Source organism: Oncorhynchus masou, chromosome 30 (assembly GCF_036934945.1).
Source record: "Oncorhynchus masou masou isolate Uvic2021 chromosome 30, UVic_Omas_1.1, whole genome shotgun sequence".
Taxonomy (NCBI): domain Eukaryota; kingdom Metazoa; phylum Chordata; class Actinopteri; order Salmoniformes; family Salmonidae; genus Oncorhynchus; species Oncorhynchus masou.
The window spans coordinates 54,106,228-54,121,254 of record NC_088241.1 but is presented as its reverse complement, the minus strand read 5'-3'; the positions used below and the strand labels follow the sequence as shown (position 1 = coordinate 54,121,254).

The 15,027-nt window shown below is 41.4% G+C and overlaps 1 protein-coding gene across 12 annotated transcripts in view; it reads left to right on the top strand.

Moving 5' to 3' along the window:
* The first annotated feature begins 2,228 nt into the window (after positions 1-2,228).
* The window catches only part of LOC135522772 (TRAF2 and NCK-interacting protein kinase-like), a 60,159-nt gene continuing 47,360 nt past the window's right edge, over positions 2,229-15,027 (top strand). For all 12 annotated transcript variants that reach the window (XM_064949353.1, XM_064949344.1, XM_064949352.1 and 9 more), the window contains exons 1-2: positions 2,229-2,598; positions 12,648-12,713. In XM_064949353.1, the coding sequence (XP_064805425.1) occupies positions 2,542-2,598; positions 12,648-12,713 (123 nt within the window). In that variant the 5' untranslated portion in view covers positions 2,229-2,541. The remainder of the gene's footprint in view (positions 2,599-12,647; positions 12,714-15,027) is intronic.

Sequence of the window (15,027 nt, the reverse complement as noted above, 5' to 3'; positions counted from 1 at the left end):
GTTTTGCATCATTGTCTTGTTGGAAGACAAATCTCCATCCCAGTCTCAGGTCTTTTGCAGACTCCATCAGGTTTTCTTCCAGAATGGTCCTGTATTTGGCTCCATCCATCTTCCTATCAATTTTAACCATCTTCCCTGTCCCTGCTGAAGAAAAGCAGACCCAAACCATGATGCTGCCACCACCATGTTTGACAGTGGGTATGATGTGTTCAGGGTGATGAGCTGTGTTGCTTTTACGCCAAACATAACGTTTTGCATTGCTGCCAAAAAGTTCAATTTTGGTTTCATCTGACCAGAGCACCTTCTTCCACATGTTTGGTGTGTCTCCCAGGTGGCTTGTGGCAAACTTTAAACAACACTTTTTATGTGATATCTTTAAGAAATGGCTTTCTTCTTGCCACTCTTCCATAAAGGCCAGATTTCTGCAATATACGACTGATTGTTGTCCTATGGACAGTCTCCCACATCAGCTGTAGATCTCTGCAGTTCATCCAGAGTGATCATGGGCCTCTTGGCTGCATTTCTGATCAGTCTTCTCCTTGTATGAGCTGAAAGTTTAGAGGGACGGCCAGGTCTTGGTAGATTTGCAGTGGTCTGATACTACTTCCATTTCAATATTATTGCTTGCACAGTGCTCCTTGGGATGTTTAAAGCTTGGGAAATCTTTTTGTATCCAAATCCGGCTTTAAACTTCTTCATAACAGTATCTCGGACCTGCCTGGTGTGTTCCTTGTTCTTCCTGATGCTCTCTGCGCTTTTAACGGACCTCTGAGACTATCACAGTGCAGGTGCATTTATACGGAGACTTGATTACACACAGGTGGATTGTATTTATCATCATTAGTCATTTAGGTCAACATTGGATCATTCAGAGATCCTCACTGAACTTCTGGAGAGTTTCCTGCACTGAAAGTAAAGGGGCTGAATAATTTTGCACGCCCAATTTTTCAGTTTTTGATTTGTTAAAAAAGTTTGAAATATCCAATAAATGTCGTTCCACTTCATGATTGTGTCCCACTTGTTGTTGATTCTTCACAAAAAAATACAGTTTTATATCTTTATGTTTGAAGCCTGAAATGTGGCAAAAGGTTGCAAAGTTCAAGGGGGCCGAATACTTTCGCAAGGCACTGTACACACACTCACAGACACACCTGATACAGTCACTCCTCTGGAATGCTGGAAATATTTATCTCCGTGTGTGTGTGTGTGTGACTGAAAACTGACAGTGTACTGACTGTTCCTCTCAGGAGGATCTTGTTCAACCTCTCTCTTTAACATCTTATCTCTGCTTTGCATCTAAGTCCCAACATTTCTCACTCATCCACTCAACTTCACTCTCTATTTCATCCTCTTACTATCATCTCTATTTGTGGCCTCCTCTCTCTCTCTCTCTCTGCCTGCTCTCTCTCCCTCTCTCTCTCCTCTCTTTCTCTCTCTCTGCCTCTCTCTCTCTCTCTCTCTTTCTCTCTCTCCTCTCTGCCTTTCTTTCTCTCTCTCTCTCTCTCTCTCTCTCTCTTTGCCTCTCTTTCTCTCTCTCCCTCCCTCTCTCCATCTCTCTCTCTCTCTCTCTCTCTCTCTCTCTCTCTCACTCTCCATTCTCTCTTGTCCCACTTTCCTCTCCTGCTGTTCTTCTCTCCACCAGAGGATGCCAGTGAACATCTATCTAGTTCATGTAGCAGGATATTCCATTCAGTTTATCATCTTTCATAGGAAAGTAATTTTGCATAAAGAAAGACCTGCTCACAGTTAATGCTGCTTTATTCCTGCACAGCGATGAACAAAGTGTTTTTGGCCAAGCATTATTGTGGTTATTTAGGACTAGAATTCATTTTACAGTCAGGAATTGAGAATACAGACTTCAGCAAACAAGACACATTTGATTGATGATGATGGTAAAGATTGTGATGCTGTTACTACTATTTAGGATGATCTTGATGAAGATGGTGGGTGTGATGGTGATGATGATACACAGTGATGATGATGCCCTAGGCTACCATGTGAAGAGATGCAGCAGGTCATTAAGTACTTATAGAACATAAAGACATTCTTCGTTTTATGGCACATTAGCCTGAAGATACAATAACACTTAACCTAACCTTGGATTGAGTATTTTTTCTCTCTCACTCACACCAAGTGTGCGTGCGCGTGTGTGACATTGTGGGCGTCCCTGTTTCCAGGAGAACCGCCCGCCGCTCGTGCTGCTTGGCCACTCCCGGGGAGCGCGAGACTACACTGTTTCGGGCGCTTTGCTTTGCTCTCTGAGTGTGTATGTGAATGTGCTCACTGCTCTCTCGTGGAGTGTGTGTGAGTTTTCACCATTCACCCGTGCAGGGGCCGGTATAAAGCATGTAGTACCTGGATCACCTCGGGGTCTCGAGCCGTATTCCCACCGGGATCAAACGGAAAAACGGATTATATTACCCATTGTGGAATAGTATTAATGGACGCCTAACGGGGGACTATAACGGCTGGAGGGAGAGAGAGAGGGTTTCTCTTCTCGGTAAATGATCGGAGAGGAAGCTTCCATTTTGAGAGAGAATCATGGCGAGCGACTCCCCTGCCCGGAGCCTGGATGAGATAGACCTGTCAGCGCTACGGGTAAAGAGTGTGTGTGTGTGTGTGTGTGTGTTGATTGAGTGTGTGTTCGTGATAAAATGGAGACTGTATGAATGAGACACGGCGTCTCGAGCACCTGACCCATCCCCCGTTAACGATAGTCTCTCTTCACCTTACCGACTGTGTGTATGTCTGTGTGTGGTTGGCGTCCTCGAACCATCGTTAACGGCCATGCACGCGACAACATCCGCTGATCAGATATAATTAATTTGGATCAACTGAAGTCTGCTTTAGCCTACTACACCGATGCGACATAACAGCGATGTGACATAACGAGGGGAGGGGGGTACAGGGGTATAGAAAATGAGTTGATGATTTGATCCTCGTCTCTCCTCGGTAATGGCAACTCCCTCCCACGCGCTTTAGAACATCGGAAAGCTTTTTCTTCTCAACAATTGGAACGTGATGTAATGGAGCCCTGGGCCTGTGTACTGTAGTATAGCACCCTCTGTATTTGGGGCAGATGTTAAACTGTCAGTCGTGCAGCCTCACACCGCCCCTGACACACACACACACACACACACGGTTGAATAATATTAGAGATAGCAGCAGAAGCGGTTTCCGCCATTTCGTGGCATTGTGGGGAGTCCGTGACAGCGGCCTCATAGCACTAGTGTCTGTTGACAACCTTTAGTCTTGCTGGGTGAGATGAGAGGCTCATTACAGGCAGGTCGTTACACAACATGATCTTACCTGCAGTACCTGGATCAAGCCCCAACATGACCCAACAATGCTGTGTGTGTGTCTGTATGTGTGTTTGCTTGCTTGCTTGCTTGCTTGCATTTTCCCTAATATGGAAATGGCTGTGAATGATGCACATACTATGCAAATACATACACATTTGCGGAATCTTTGGACTGTGGAAATCTGGCACATCCAACAGCACATCGACTCATTCATCCTCTCTCTTGAGAAATGTAGGCAAACAATTTGCAGAGCTCTCTCTTTCTCCCAGCCTGTCTCCCTCACGAGTTATCACTCTATCTTCTCCATCTACCTCTGATAGATGTGGGACAGTTATTACACACACACACACACGGGCCTCTCTCTCTGAGCTCATGTCCAGAGTCTGCGGTGCGACTGGAAATGAGGTCACAGAGAGGCAGAAAGCTGGGGAGGATTTCCGTGTTGTGCACACTACCCATGATAGATGGGCATTTACTTTTCCTGGTCGGTCTCACTTCCCCTAGACCAGGGATGTTAAGCAAGACCTGATGAGAAGCCCTAGACAACCACGCAAAGGCACTATGGAGTTACTTTCCCTGGTTGACACAGACATGTTCAAGAAAGTGATTTCACAACTTAAGCCTTCTACCTGCCTTCTCAATCCTATCCCCACCACCTCCTTCAAAACTGTTTTTAATTGCATATCTGAAGAAGTGCATGCTATTATTATTATCTGACCTTGCTGGTTGTCAAATTTACGTTTGAACATCTTGGCCATGTACTGCTATAATCTCCACCCGGCACAGCCAGAAGAGGACTGGCCACCCCTCACAGCCTGGTTCCTCTCTAGGTTTCTTCCTAGGTTCTGGCCTTTCTAGGGAGTTTTTCCTAGCCATCGTGCTTCTACATCTGCGTTGTTGTTGTTTGGGTTTTAGGCTGGGTTTCTGTACAGCACTTTGTGACATTGGCTGATGTTAAAAGGGATATATAAATACATTTGATTGTTAATTAATCACTTTTCACAGGCACTTTCCCCTCTGCACTGAAAACAGCTATGATGAAACCTGTTCTGAAGAAAAGTTATTTCAGATCTTAGCAATTTCCGGCCAATCGCCATTCAACCAGTTCAGTTGATATATATTACCCCTTAGTAGCATTATCAGAAAGCACAGCATTGGCCTCCCGAGTGGCCGGCCTGTCTAAAGCACTGCATCGCAGTACTTGAGGTGTCAATACAGACCCGGGTTTGATACCAGGCTGGTTCACAACTGGCCATGACCGGGAGTCCCATAGGGCGGCACACAATTGGCCCAGCGTCGTCCGGGTTAGGGGAGGGTTTGGCCGGTGGGGCTTCACTTGGCTCATTGCGCTCTAGCGAGTCCTTGTGGCGGGCCGGGTGCCTGCAGGCTGACTTTGGTCGGCAGTTAAACAGGGTTTTCTTCAACACATTGATGCAGCTGGCTTCCGGGTTAAGCGGGCAGGTGTTACAACTTCTTAGCTATAGCCCCTTTTTCCCCCAATTTTTGCCTAAATGACATACCCAAATCTAACTGCCTGTAGTTCAGGCCCTGAAGCAAGGATATGCATATTCTTGGTACCATTTGAAAGAAAACACTTTGAAGTTTGTGGAAATGTGAATTGAATGTAGGAGAATATAACACAATAGATCTGGTAGAAGAAAATACAAAGAAAAAAACAACTTGTCTTTTTCTACCACCATCTTTGAAATGCTATCCAGCACTCTGATTGTAATTCCGATAGTGTCCACAAGATGGCAGCGGTGTATGTGTAAAGTTTCAGATGGATAATTTGAAGTATGAGTGAACTACAATACTATAAGTCCTCAGGTACATTTGGTCAAATCGTGAAGGAGACATTCTTATTACATTTTTCTGCAAGAATATCGTCAAATCTGTATACTTGGACTTGATTTAGCTTTCTAAGTATTCGTAGCCATATTATAAGTTCAACATTTGCAAAACAACCAGTTTTCATAACTTCATAACTCTAATTAGAGGTCGACCGATTATGATTTTTCAACACCGACACCGATTATTGGAGGACCAAAAAAGGCCGATACCAATTAATCGGACGATTTTATTTATATATATTTTTTCAATTTCACCTTTATTTAACCATGTAGGCTAGTTGAGAACAAGTTCTCATTTGCAACTGCGACCTGGCCAAGATATAGCAAAGCAGTGTGACACAGACAACAACACAGAGTTACACATGGAGTAAACAATAAACGAGCCAACAACACAATAAACAAATCAATGACACAGTAGAAAACATAAACTCTATATACAGTGTGTGCGAAAGGCATGAGGAGGTATGCAATAAATAGGCCATAGGAGCGAATAGTTACAATTTAGCAGATTAACACTGGAGTGATAAATGAGCAGATGATGATGTGCAAGTAGAGATACTGGTGTGCAAAATAGCAGAAAAGTAAATAAAATAAAAACAGTATGGGGATGAAGTAGATAGATTGGGTGGGCTATTTACAGATGGACTATGTACAGCTGCAGCGATCGGTTAGCTGCTCAGATAGTTGATGTTTGAAGTTGGTGAGGGAAATAAGTCTCCAACTTCAGCAATTTTTGCAATTCGTTCCAGTCACTGGCAGCAGAGAACTGGAAGGAAAGGCGGCCAAATTAGGTGTTGGCTTTGGGGATGATCAGTGAGATATACCTGCTGGTACGTGTGCTACGGGTGGGTGTGGTTATCGTGACCAGTGAACTGAGAAGGCGGAGCTTTACCTAGCATAAACTTATAGATGACCTGGAGCCAGTGGGTCTGGCGACGAATATGTAGCGAGGGCCAGCCGACTAGAGCATACAGGTCGCAGTGGTGGGTGGTATAAGGTGATTTGGTAACAAAACGGATGGCACTGTGATAGACTGCATCCAGTTTTCTGAGTAGAGTGTTGGAAGCTATTATGTAGATGACATATCCGAAGGCGAGGATCGGTAGGATAGTCAGTTTTACTAGGGTATGTTTGGCGGCGTGAGTGAAGGAGGCTTTGTTGTGAAATAGAAAGCCGATTCTAGATTTGATTTTTGATTGGATATGTTTAATATGAGTCTGGAAGGAGAGTTTACAGTCTAGCCAGACACCTAGGTATTTATAGTTGTCCACATATTCTAGGTCGGAACCGTCCAGGGTGGTGATGCTAGTCGGGCGGGTGCGGGCAGCGAACGGTTGAAAAGCATGCATTTGGTTTTACTAGCGTTTAAAAGCAGTTGGAGGCCACAGAAGGAGTGTTGTATGGCATATATATTTGTAATAATGACAATTACAACAATACTGAATGAACAATGTACACTTTTATTTTAACTTAATATAAAACATCAATAAAATCTATTTAGTCTCAAATAAATAATGAAACATGCTCAATTTGGTTTAATAATGCAAAAACAAAGTGTTGGAGTAGAAAGTAAAAGTGCAATATGTGCCATGTAAAAAAAAGATAACGTTTAATTTCCTTGCTCAGAACATGAGAACATATGAAAGCTGGTGGTTCAATATTCCCAGTTCTTAAATAATCCCAGTGAAGAAGTTTTAGGTTGTAGTTATTATAGGAATTATGGTGCGCCAACTATTTCTCTCTATACTGTTTGTATTTCATATACCTTTGACTATTGGATGTTCTAATAGGCACTTTAGTATTGCCAGCCTAATCTCAGGAGTTGATAGGCTTGAAGTAAAAAACAGCGCTGTGAAGCAAGCTTTGCTAAGAGCTGCTGGCAAACACAGTAAAGTTTGAATGAATGCTTACGAACCTGCTGCCGCCTACCACCGGTCAGTCAGACTGATCTATCAAATATCAAAAACTTAGACTTAATTATAATATCATAAACAAAGAAATACCAGCCTTTGGTCATTAATATGGTCAAATCTGGAAACTATCATTTCGAAAACAAAACGTTTATTCTTTCAGTGAAATACAGAACCGTTCCATATTTTATTGAACGGGCGGCAAACCTAGGTCTAAATATTGCTGTTACATTGCACAACCTTCAATGCTATGTCATCATTATGTAAAATTCTGGCAAATTAGTTTGCAACAAGGCAGGCGGCCCAAACTGTTGCATACATATACCCCAACTCTGCGTGCAATGAACGCAAGAGAATTTCCCTAGTTAATATTGCCTGCTAATATTAATTTACTTTAATACACTTTCTTTGCAAATTGAACGAGTGGAAATACAAAATCGATCGTGCATGCTATTTGGACCCTTTTAGCATATGAAAAATGAAGTGTCATTTTTCTCTGGGACCCTTTGGATGATAATAATTCAGAATGTACAGTTGAAGTCGGAATTTTACATAAACCTTAGCCAAATACATTTAAACTCAGTTTTTCCACAATTCCCGACATTTAATCAAAGTAAAAATTCCCTGTCTTAGGTCAGTTAGGATCACCACTTTATTTTAATAATGTAAAATGTCAGAATAATAGTAGAGAGAATTATTTATTTCAGCTTTTATTTCTTTCATCACATTCCCAGTGGGTCAGAAGTTTACATACACTCAATTAGTATTTGTTAGCATTGCCTTTAAATGGTTTAACTTGGGTCAAACGTTTCTGGTAGCCTTCCACAAGCTTCCCACAATAAGTTGGGTGAATGTTGGCCCATTCCTCCTGACAGAGCTGGTGTAACTGAGTCAGGTTTGCAGGCCTCCTTGCTCGCACACGCTTTTTCAGTTCTGCCCACAAATTTTCTTTAGGATTGAGGTCAGGGCTTTGTGATGGCCACTCCAAAACATTGACTTTGTTGACCTTAAGCCATTTTGCCACAACTTTGGAAGTATGCTTGTCCATTTGGAACCAAGCTTTAACTTCCCTGACGGATGTCTTGAGAGATGTTGTTTCAGTATATCCACATAATTTCCCTACCTCATGATGCCATCTATTTTGTGAAGTGCACCAGTCCCTACTGCAGCAAAGCACCCCCACAACATGATGCTGCCACCCCCGTGCTTCACAGTTGGGATGATGTTCTTCGGCTTGCAAGCCTCCCCCTTTTTTCTCCAAACATAACGATGGTCATTATGGCCAAACAGTTCTATTTTTGTTTCACCAGACCAGAGGATATTTCTCCAAAATGTACAATCTGTCCCCAGACTAAACCATAGTCTGGCTTTTTTATGACGGTTTTGGAGCAGTGGCTTCTTCCTTGCTGAGCGGCCTTTCAGGTTATGTCGATATAGGACTCCTTTTACTGTGGATGTAGATACTTTTTTACCCGTTTCCTCCAACATCTTCACAAGGTCCTTTGCTGTTGTTCTGGGATTGATTTGCACTTTTCACAGGAGACAGAACGCATCTCCTTTCTGAGCGGTATGACGGCTGCGTGGTCCCATGGTCTTGGCTGATTTCTTTTGATTTTCCCATGATGTCAAGCAAAGAGGTACTGAGTTTTGAAGGTAGGCCTTGACATACATAAACAAGTACACCCCCAATTGACTCAAATTATGTCAATTGGACTATCAGAAGCTTCTATAGCCATGACACAATGTTCTGACATTTTCCAAGCTTTTTAAAGGCACAGTCAACTTAGTGTATGTAAACTTCTCACCCACTGGAATTGTGATTAAGTGAAACAATCTGTCTGTAAACAATTGTTGGAAAAATTACTTGTGTCATGTACAAAATAGATGTCCTATCTGACTTGCCAAAACTATAGTTTGTTAACAAGAAATTTGTGGAGTGGTTGAAAAACAAGTTTTATTGACTCTAACCTAAGTGTATGTAAACCTCCGACTTCAACTGTAAGTATCCATTTCACCTTCAGAGGTGAATTATTAAACTTATCGCGGTGAATAAAGTGTTTTGTTGTTAGGAGCTCTCCTCACAATAGCATGGACTTTTTCCACAGTAATAGCTACTGTAAATTGGACAGTGCAGTTAAATTAACAAGAATTTAAGCTTTCAGCCGATATAAGACACTTATATGTACCGATATTTGTTGTTTCTCTAAAATCTGCGATCTTGACATAACGCACTGAAGGGACGCTGATCCTGAAGAAGTTTTAAGAAGCGCGGTTTGTCAGGTCATGCTCTGGAGGAGTTACAGCGATGAAGCAATATTGTAATTAGATCACAATTGGATATCACAAAATTGGGGAGAAAAAGGGGTAAAAAAATAAAAATAAACACAGAATTAATTATCACTGTTCGCAGATGATACACAACTTTACATTTCTATGTCACCATTGATAAATTAGACTGTATTCGGGATTTAAATACTTAGATGGCTCACAACTTCAGCTAAATCCAAACAAGCCCGAGATACTTATTGTTGGAGTGAAAGCACAGAGAGAGATTCTGGCCGCACATTTTAATTTGGATAAGGGAAAACCAAGCTAAAAAGGTTCTTTCTAAGATCTCTTTTAAATATGTCCAGTTTCGGCCTCCCTCAGGTTCACTGGCAGGTTATTACAGAGGCTGGGGGCATAGTAACTAAAGGCTGTCTCTCTGGATAAGAGCGTCTGCTAAATGACTTAAATGTTAATTTATGGGCAATAAAGATAAAACGCCAAGTAAAAAACCTAGGTGTCATTTCAGATTCTGAACTCAATTTCAAATCACACATTAGGAATTTTTCAAAAATAGCTTTTTACCACCTGAGGTGCATTGCCAAGGTGCATCTGTTTGTCTCTCAGGCTGATACAGAGAGACTCATCCATGCTTTTATTACAAGCAGGCTTGACTACTGTATTGCTCCCCTGTCTGGTCTGCCCAGGAAAGCCATTGGTCAACTGCAAAACATACCCAATGTTGCAGCACGGGTACTGACCAAGACCAGAGGGAGAGCACACATTACACCGGTTTTAAGGGCTCTGACTGGCTATCTGTTAGTTTTAGAATTGATTTTAAGTTTCCTCAATTGGTTTTTAAACCAATCCACGATTGTGCACCCCAATACATATCAGACATACTTTTGAGTTATGTACACAGTAGGTCACTCAGGACTTCTGACATTGGCCTTTTAACTTTCCCAAAGCCGAGGACCAAGAGGCATGGAGAGACAGCCTTTAGTTACTATGCCCCCAGCCTCTGTAATAACCTGCCAGTGAACCTGAGGGAGGCCGAAACTGGACATATTTAAAAGAGATCTTAGAACACACCTTTTTAGCTTGGTTTTCCTTAGGGTGTATTTTAGTCATTCAGTTTATATTGTTATTCTTTAGTATTTTGTCCTATTATGTTTGTTGTGAAGTAAATATTTTTATTTATAGTTTTTTATTTTTTTTCCTGTGAAGCACATTGCGTTGCAATGTGTTTTCATGAATAAGCCATTTCTGGGTGTGTCGACTTTGGCCCCTCACTGCCCAATCAGAACGTGCCCCATGGCCAAGTGTGGTTTCTTTAAGTTGTGTATTTACAGTCTTTTATGTATTGCCTTGGAATCAACTTCAATTCTAAGTTTAGTCCGTTATAGTTTACAGAAATTAAGTATCAAAATTTAGACCTATCTTTGCTAAATATGTTAACTTGAACCCATTTGCAGTCTAAGTAATTTCATGGCTTCAATAGTATTAGCACTGATATAGGGGCTAGGCCTACTGTAAATTACATTATGGCTGAGCATGGACATGTCAAACATTGTCAATCAGCAAGATTCAATTCATTAATAAGGCCTAAAAAGAGAACAAATAATTATAATTAAATTCTAAACAAAGTAGGCTATGTCACACTTACAGGCGCCATAGTTTCTCCCCATGGGCATATAATATTAAAACAACGCATGACTATGGAAGATTTTACACACATCCAAACTTTCACAGTAGCTGGACAAAGATCCAATATAAATAAAATGGGAGAATGCCCACACACCGTTATACTGCTTGCAAATAGGCCTATGTTTATTAACATAATCTGAACCATATTACAGATCAGATCACGTTCACACATCTCCAGAAGTTGCATTGCAAGAGTGCTGCGGACGTTGTCACCATAATACCAGGACGGGGAATCATTCTAATAAGTTTGGTTGTAATAAAATTAAACAAAAACAAGTCTTTTTATTTTTTAGTTTTCAACAACAATAAATAAATGTAAAATGTAATGACATCATAAAACCACCAGGATAAAAAAAGACAGTCACTGCTGTTGAACCAGCCATCTTTATAGCAGCCCTAAGGGAGGGTTTTGAACATATGAAACGGAAAACAAGCCATTTTTTACGTTATAGATAATTTATAAATAAGGTTAAGGTTCTCTCTCCTTTCATGATGGGCATTGACACGTAACCTACACCATGGTTTGGGGGGATTTATGCATATCCGAAACGGGACCTTGCTGGCTAAAATAATGTGGGGAGAGGGGAGGCTATGCTTGATTTGTAATCAAATAATCAAATAAAATACCATTTACATCAGGCTACTATAGTTATATGGACGTCACAGCGGGATAGGCTGCGTTTCTCTGTCAAAATTCATGCCATAACCAACTGTGTTACCGCTAAAACCAGTTTTGGTTGGTCTTAAACATCCCCATCAGCACTGCCTCATGTTTTTAAGGATACACCCCAAATATTTCCGCCCCTCCCATCTGAGCGTAAGCGAGCTGATATAAGACAGGTAAATTAACAAACCTGGCATGGGGCTAGACGCCAGCCGTTAATAGCACCCATAATCTCTATCTAATGCTCTCATCTAGAGGGTTAGTGACTAGGGGGTTAGTGGCTTCACTCCCTGAGAGTTGTTTATATCAAGGGCCATTTAGAGATCAAAGATTAAATGAGGAGACTAATACATGAATCAACTTCCAGACACCCTCATAACTTGAGTGGTATGAAGCAAGAAAATTTGCACAATATTCATATTGACATTGCTATTAATGCACACATACACACACACTCACGCCAAGCCATGACTCCAATGCTTTCTCCTTTCTCACACACACACGTGTGAGGAGACATCTGTGTGTGGTGGTGCTAGTTAAAAGACAGAGAGGTTGTGTGTAGATGTCAATCTGTCTCTAGAGCAGTGTTCTAGGTTTAGAAGTGCTTCTGTTTGACCTTGAATAAAAAATAATGTCCCTTTTTTTTTGCAAATCCCATCTGGGAGTATGTGGCTGATTTTCAGCTCCACTATCCCCTGCTCTGCCCCTATCTCTCTCAATCTCTCTCTCTTGCTCTCTTCCCCTCTCTCGCTTTCACATACACACACTCTCTATGAGTCTATGTAGTCACAGTGTAGCGCTATAGATCTCAGGTCCGACTGTGTGTGTGTGTGTGGGTGGTCAGATTCCACAGAATCTGAATTCTTGAGTAAAGAGTTTCAATGCTTGACTAACTATTCTCTCTTCTCTCTTCCCTCTCTCCTACTCTCCCGCTCTCTGCTCCCTGCAGGACCCTGCTGGTATATTTGAGCTAGTGGAGTTGGTGGGAAATGGAACCTACGGGCAGGTCTACAAGGTAAGACACACCCCTCACCACACTCTCAACCTACAGCGTGCCTGAGGACTCCTCCCACTTGGGCTCTGTCACCAAAGACAGTATAGTATGAAGATGGGCACAAACTGCTTTCCAATAGAAATCCCTGATCCCATTTGTAGGCGACGTTATGGCAATGTTGGCTAGCTAAGCTCGTCCGTAGAAACTAGATGTCGACTGATTTAAGATTTTTCAAAGCCGATACCGAGTATTGGAGGACCAAAAAAAACCAATAGCGATGAATCGGTTGATTTTTATATATATATATTTGTAATAATGACAATTACAACAATACTGAATGAACACTTATTTTAACTTAATATGATACATAAATAAAAATCAATTTAGTCTCAAATAAATAATAAAACATGTTCAATTTGGTTTAAATAATGCAAAAAAACAGTGTTGGAGAAGAAAGTAAAAGTGCAATATGTTCCATGTAAAAAAGCTAACGTTTAAGTTCCTTGCTCAAAACATGAGAACATATGAAAGCTGGTGGTTCCTTTTAACATCAGTCTTCAATATTCCCAGGTAAGAAGTTTTAGGTTGTAGTTATTATAGGAATTATAGGACTATTTCTCTCTTTACCATTTGTATTTCATATACCTTTGAATACTGAATGTTCTAATAGGCACTTTAGTATTGCCAGCCAGATCTTGGGCATTAGGCTTGATAGGCTTGAAGTCATAAACAGCGCTGTGCTTCAAGCAATACAAGATCTGTTGGCAAATGCAGGAAAGTGCTGTTTGAATGAATGCTTACAAGCCTGCTGCTGTCTACCACCGCTCAGTCAAACTGCTCTATCAAATATCAAATCATAGACTTAATTATAATAAACACACACAAATGCGAGCCTAAGGTCATTAATATGGTAAAATCCGGAAACTATCATTTCGAAAACAAAACGTTTATTCTTTCAGTGAAATACGGAACTGTTCCATATTTTAAGTCTAAATATTGCTGTTACATTGCACAACCTTCAATGTTATGTCATAATTATGTAATATTCTGGCAAATTAATTAGTCTTTTTTTAGGAAGAAATGGTCTTCACGCAGTTCGCAACGAGCCAGGCAGCCCAAACTGCTGCATATACCCTGACTCTGCTTGCACTGAACGCAAGAGAAGTGACACAATTTCCCGAGTTAATATTGCCTGCTAACATGAATTTATTTTAACTAAACATGCAGGTTTAAAAATATATACTTCTGTATTGATTTTAAATCAAATCAAATCAAATTTTATTTGTCACATACACATGGTTAGCAGATGTTAATGCGAGTGTAGCGAAATGCTTGTGCTTCTAGTTCCGACAATGCAGTAATAACCAACAAGTAATCTAACTAACAATTCCTAAACTACTGTCTTATACACAGTGTAAGGGGATAAAGAATATGTACATAAGGATATATGAATGAGTGATGGTACAGAGCAGCATAGGCAAGATACAGTAGATGGTATCGAGTACAGTATATACATATGAGATGAGTATGTAAACAAAGTGGCATAGTTAAAGTGGCTAGTGATACATGTATTACATAAGGATGCAGTCGATGATATAGAGTACAGTATATTTGTGTACGTATGCATATGAGATGAATAATATAGGGTAAGTAACATTATATAAGGTAGCATTGTTTAAAGTGGCTAGTGATCTATTTACATCATTTCCCATCAATTCCCATTATTAAAGTGGCTGGAGTTGAGTCAGTGTCAGTGTGTTGGCAGCAGCCACTCAATGTTAGTGGTGGCTGTTTAACAGTCTGATGGCCTTGAGATAGAAGCTGTTTTTCAGTCTCTCGGTCCCAGCTTTGATGCACCTGTACTGACCTCGCCTTCTGGATGATAGCGGGGTGAACAGGCAGTGGCTCGGGTGGCTGATGTCCTTGATGATCTTTATGGCCTTCCTGTAACATCGGGTGGTGTAGGTGTCCTGGAGGGCAGGTAGTTTGCCCCCGGTGATGCGTTGTGCAGACCTCACTACCCTCTGGAGAGCCTTACGGTTGAGGGCGGAGCAGTTGCCGTACCAGGCGGTGATACAGCCCGCCAGGATGCTCTCGATTGTGCATCTGTAGAAGTTTGTGAGTGCTTTTGGTGACAAGCCGAATTTCTTCAGCCTCCTGAGGTTGAAGAGGCGCTGCTGCGCCTTCTTCACGATGCTGTCTGTGTGAGTGGACCGATTCAGTTTGTCTGTGATGTGTATGCCGAGGAACTTAAAACTTGCTACTCTCTCCACTACTGTTCCATCGATGTGGATAGGGGGGTGTTCCCTCTGCTGTTTCCTGAAGTCCACAATCA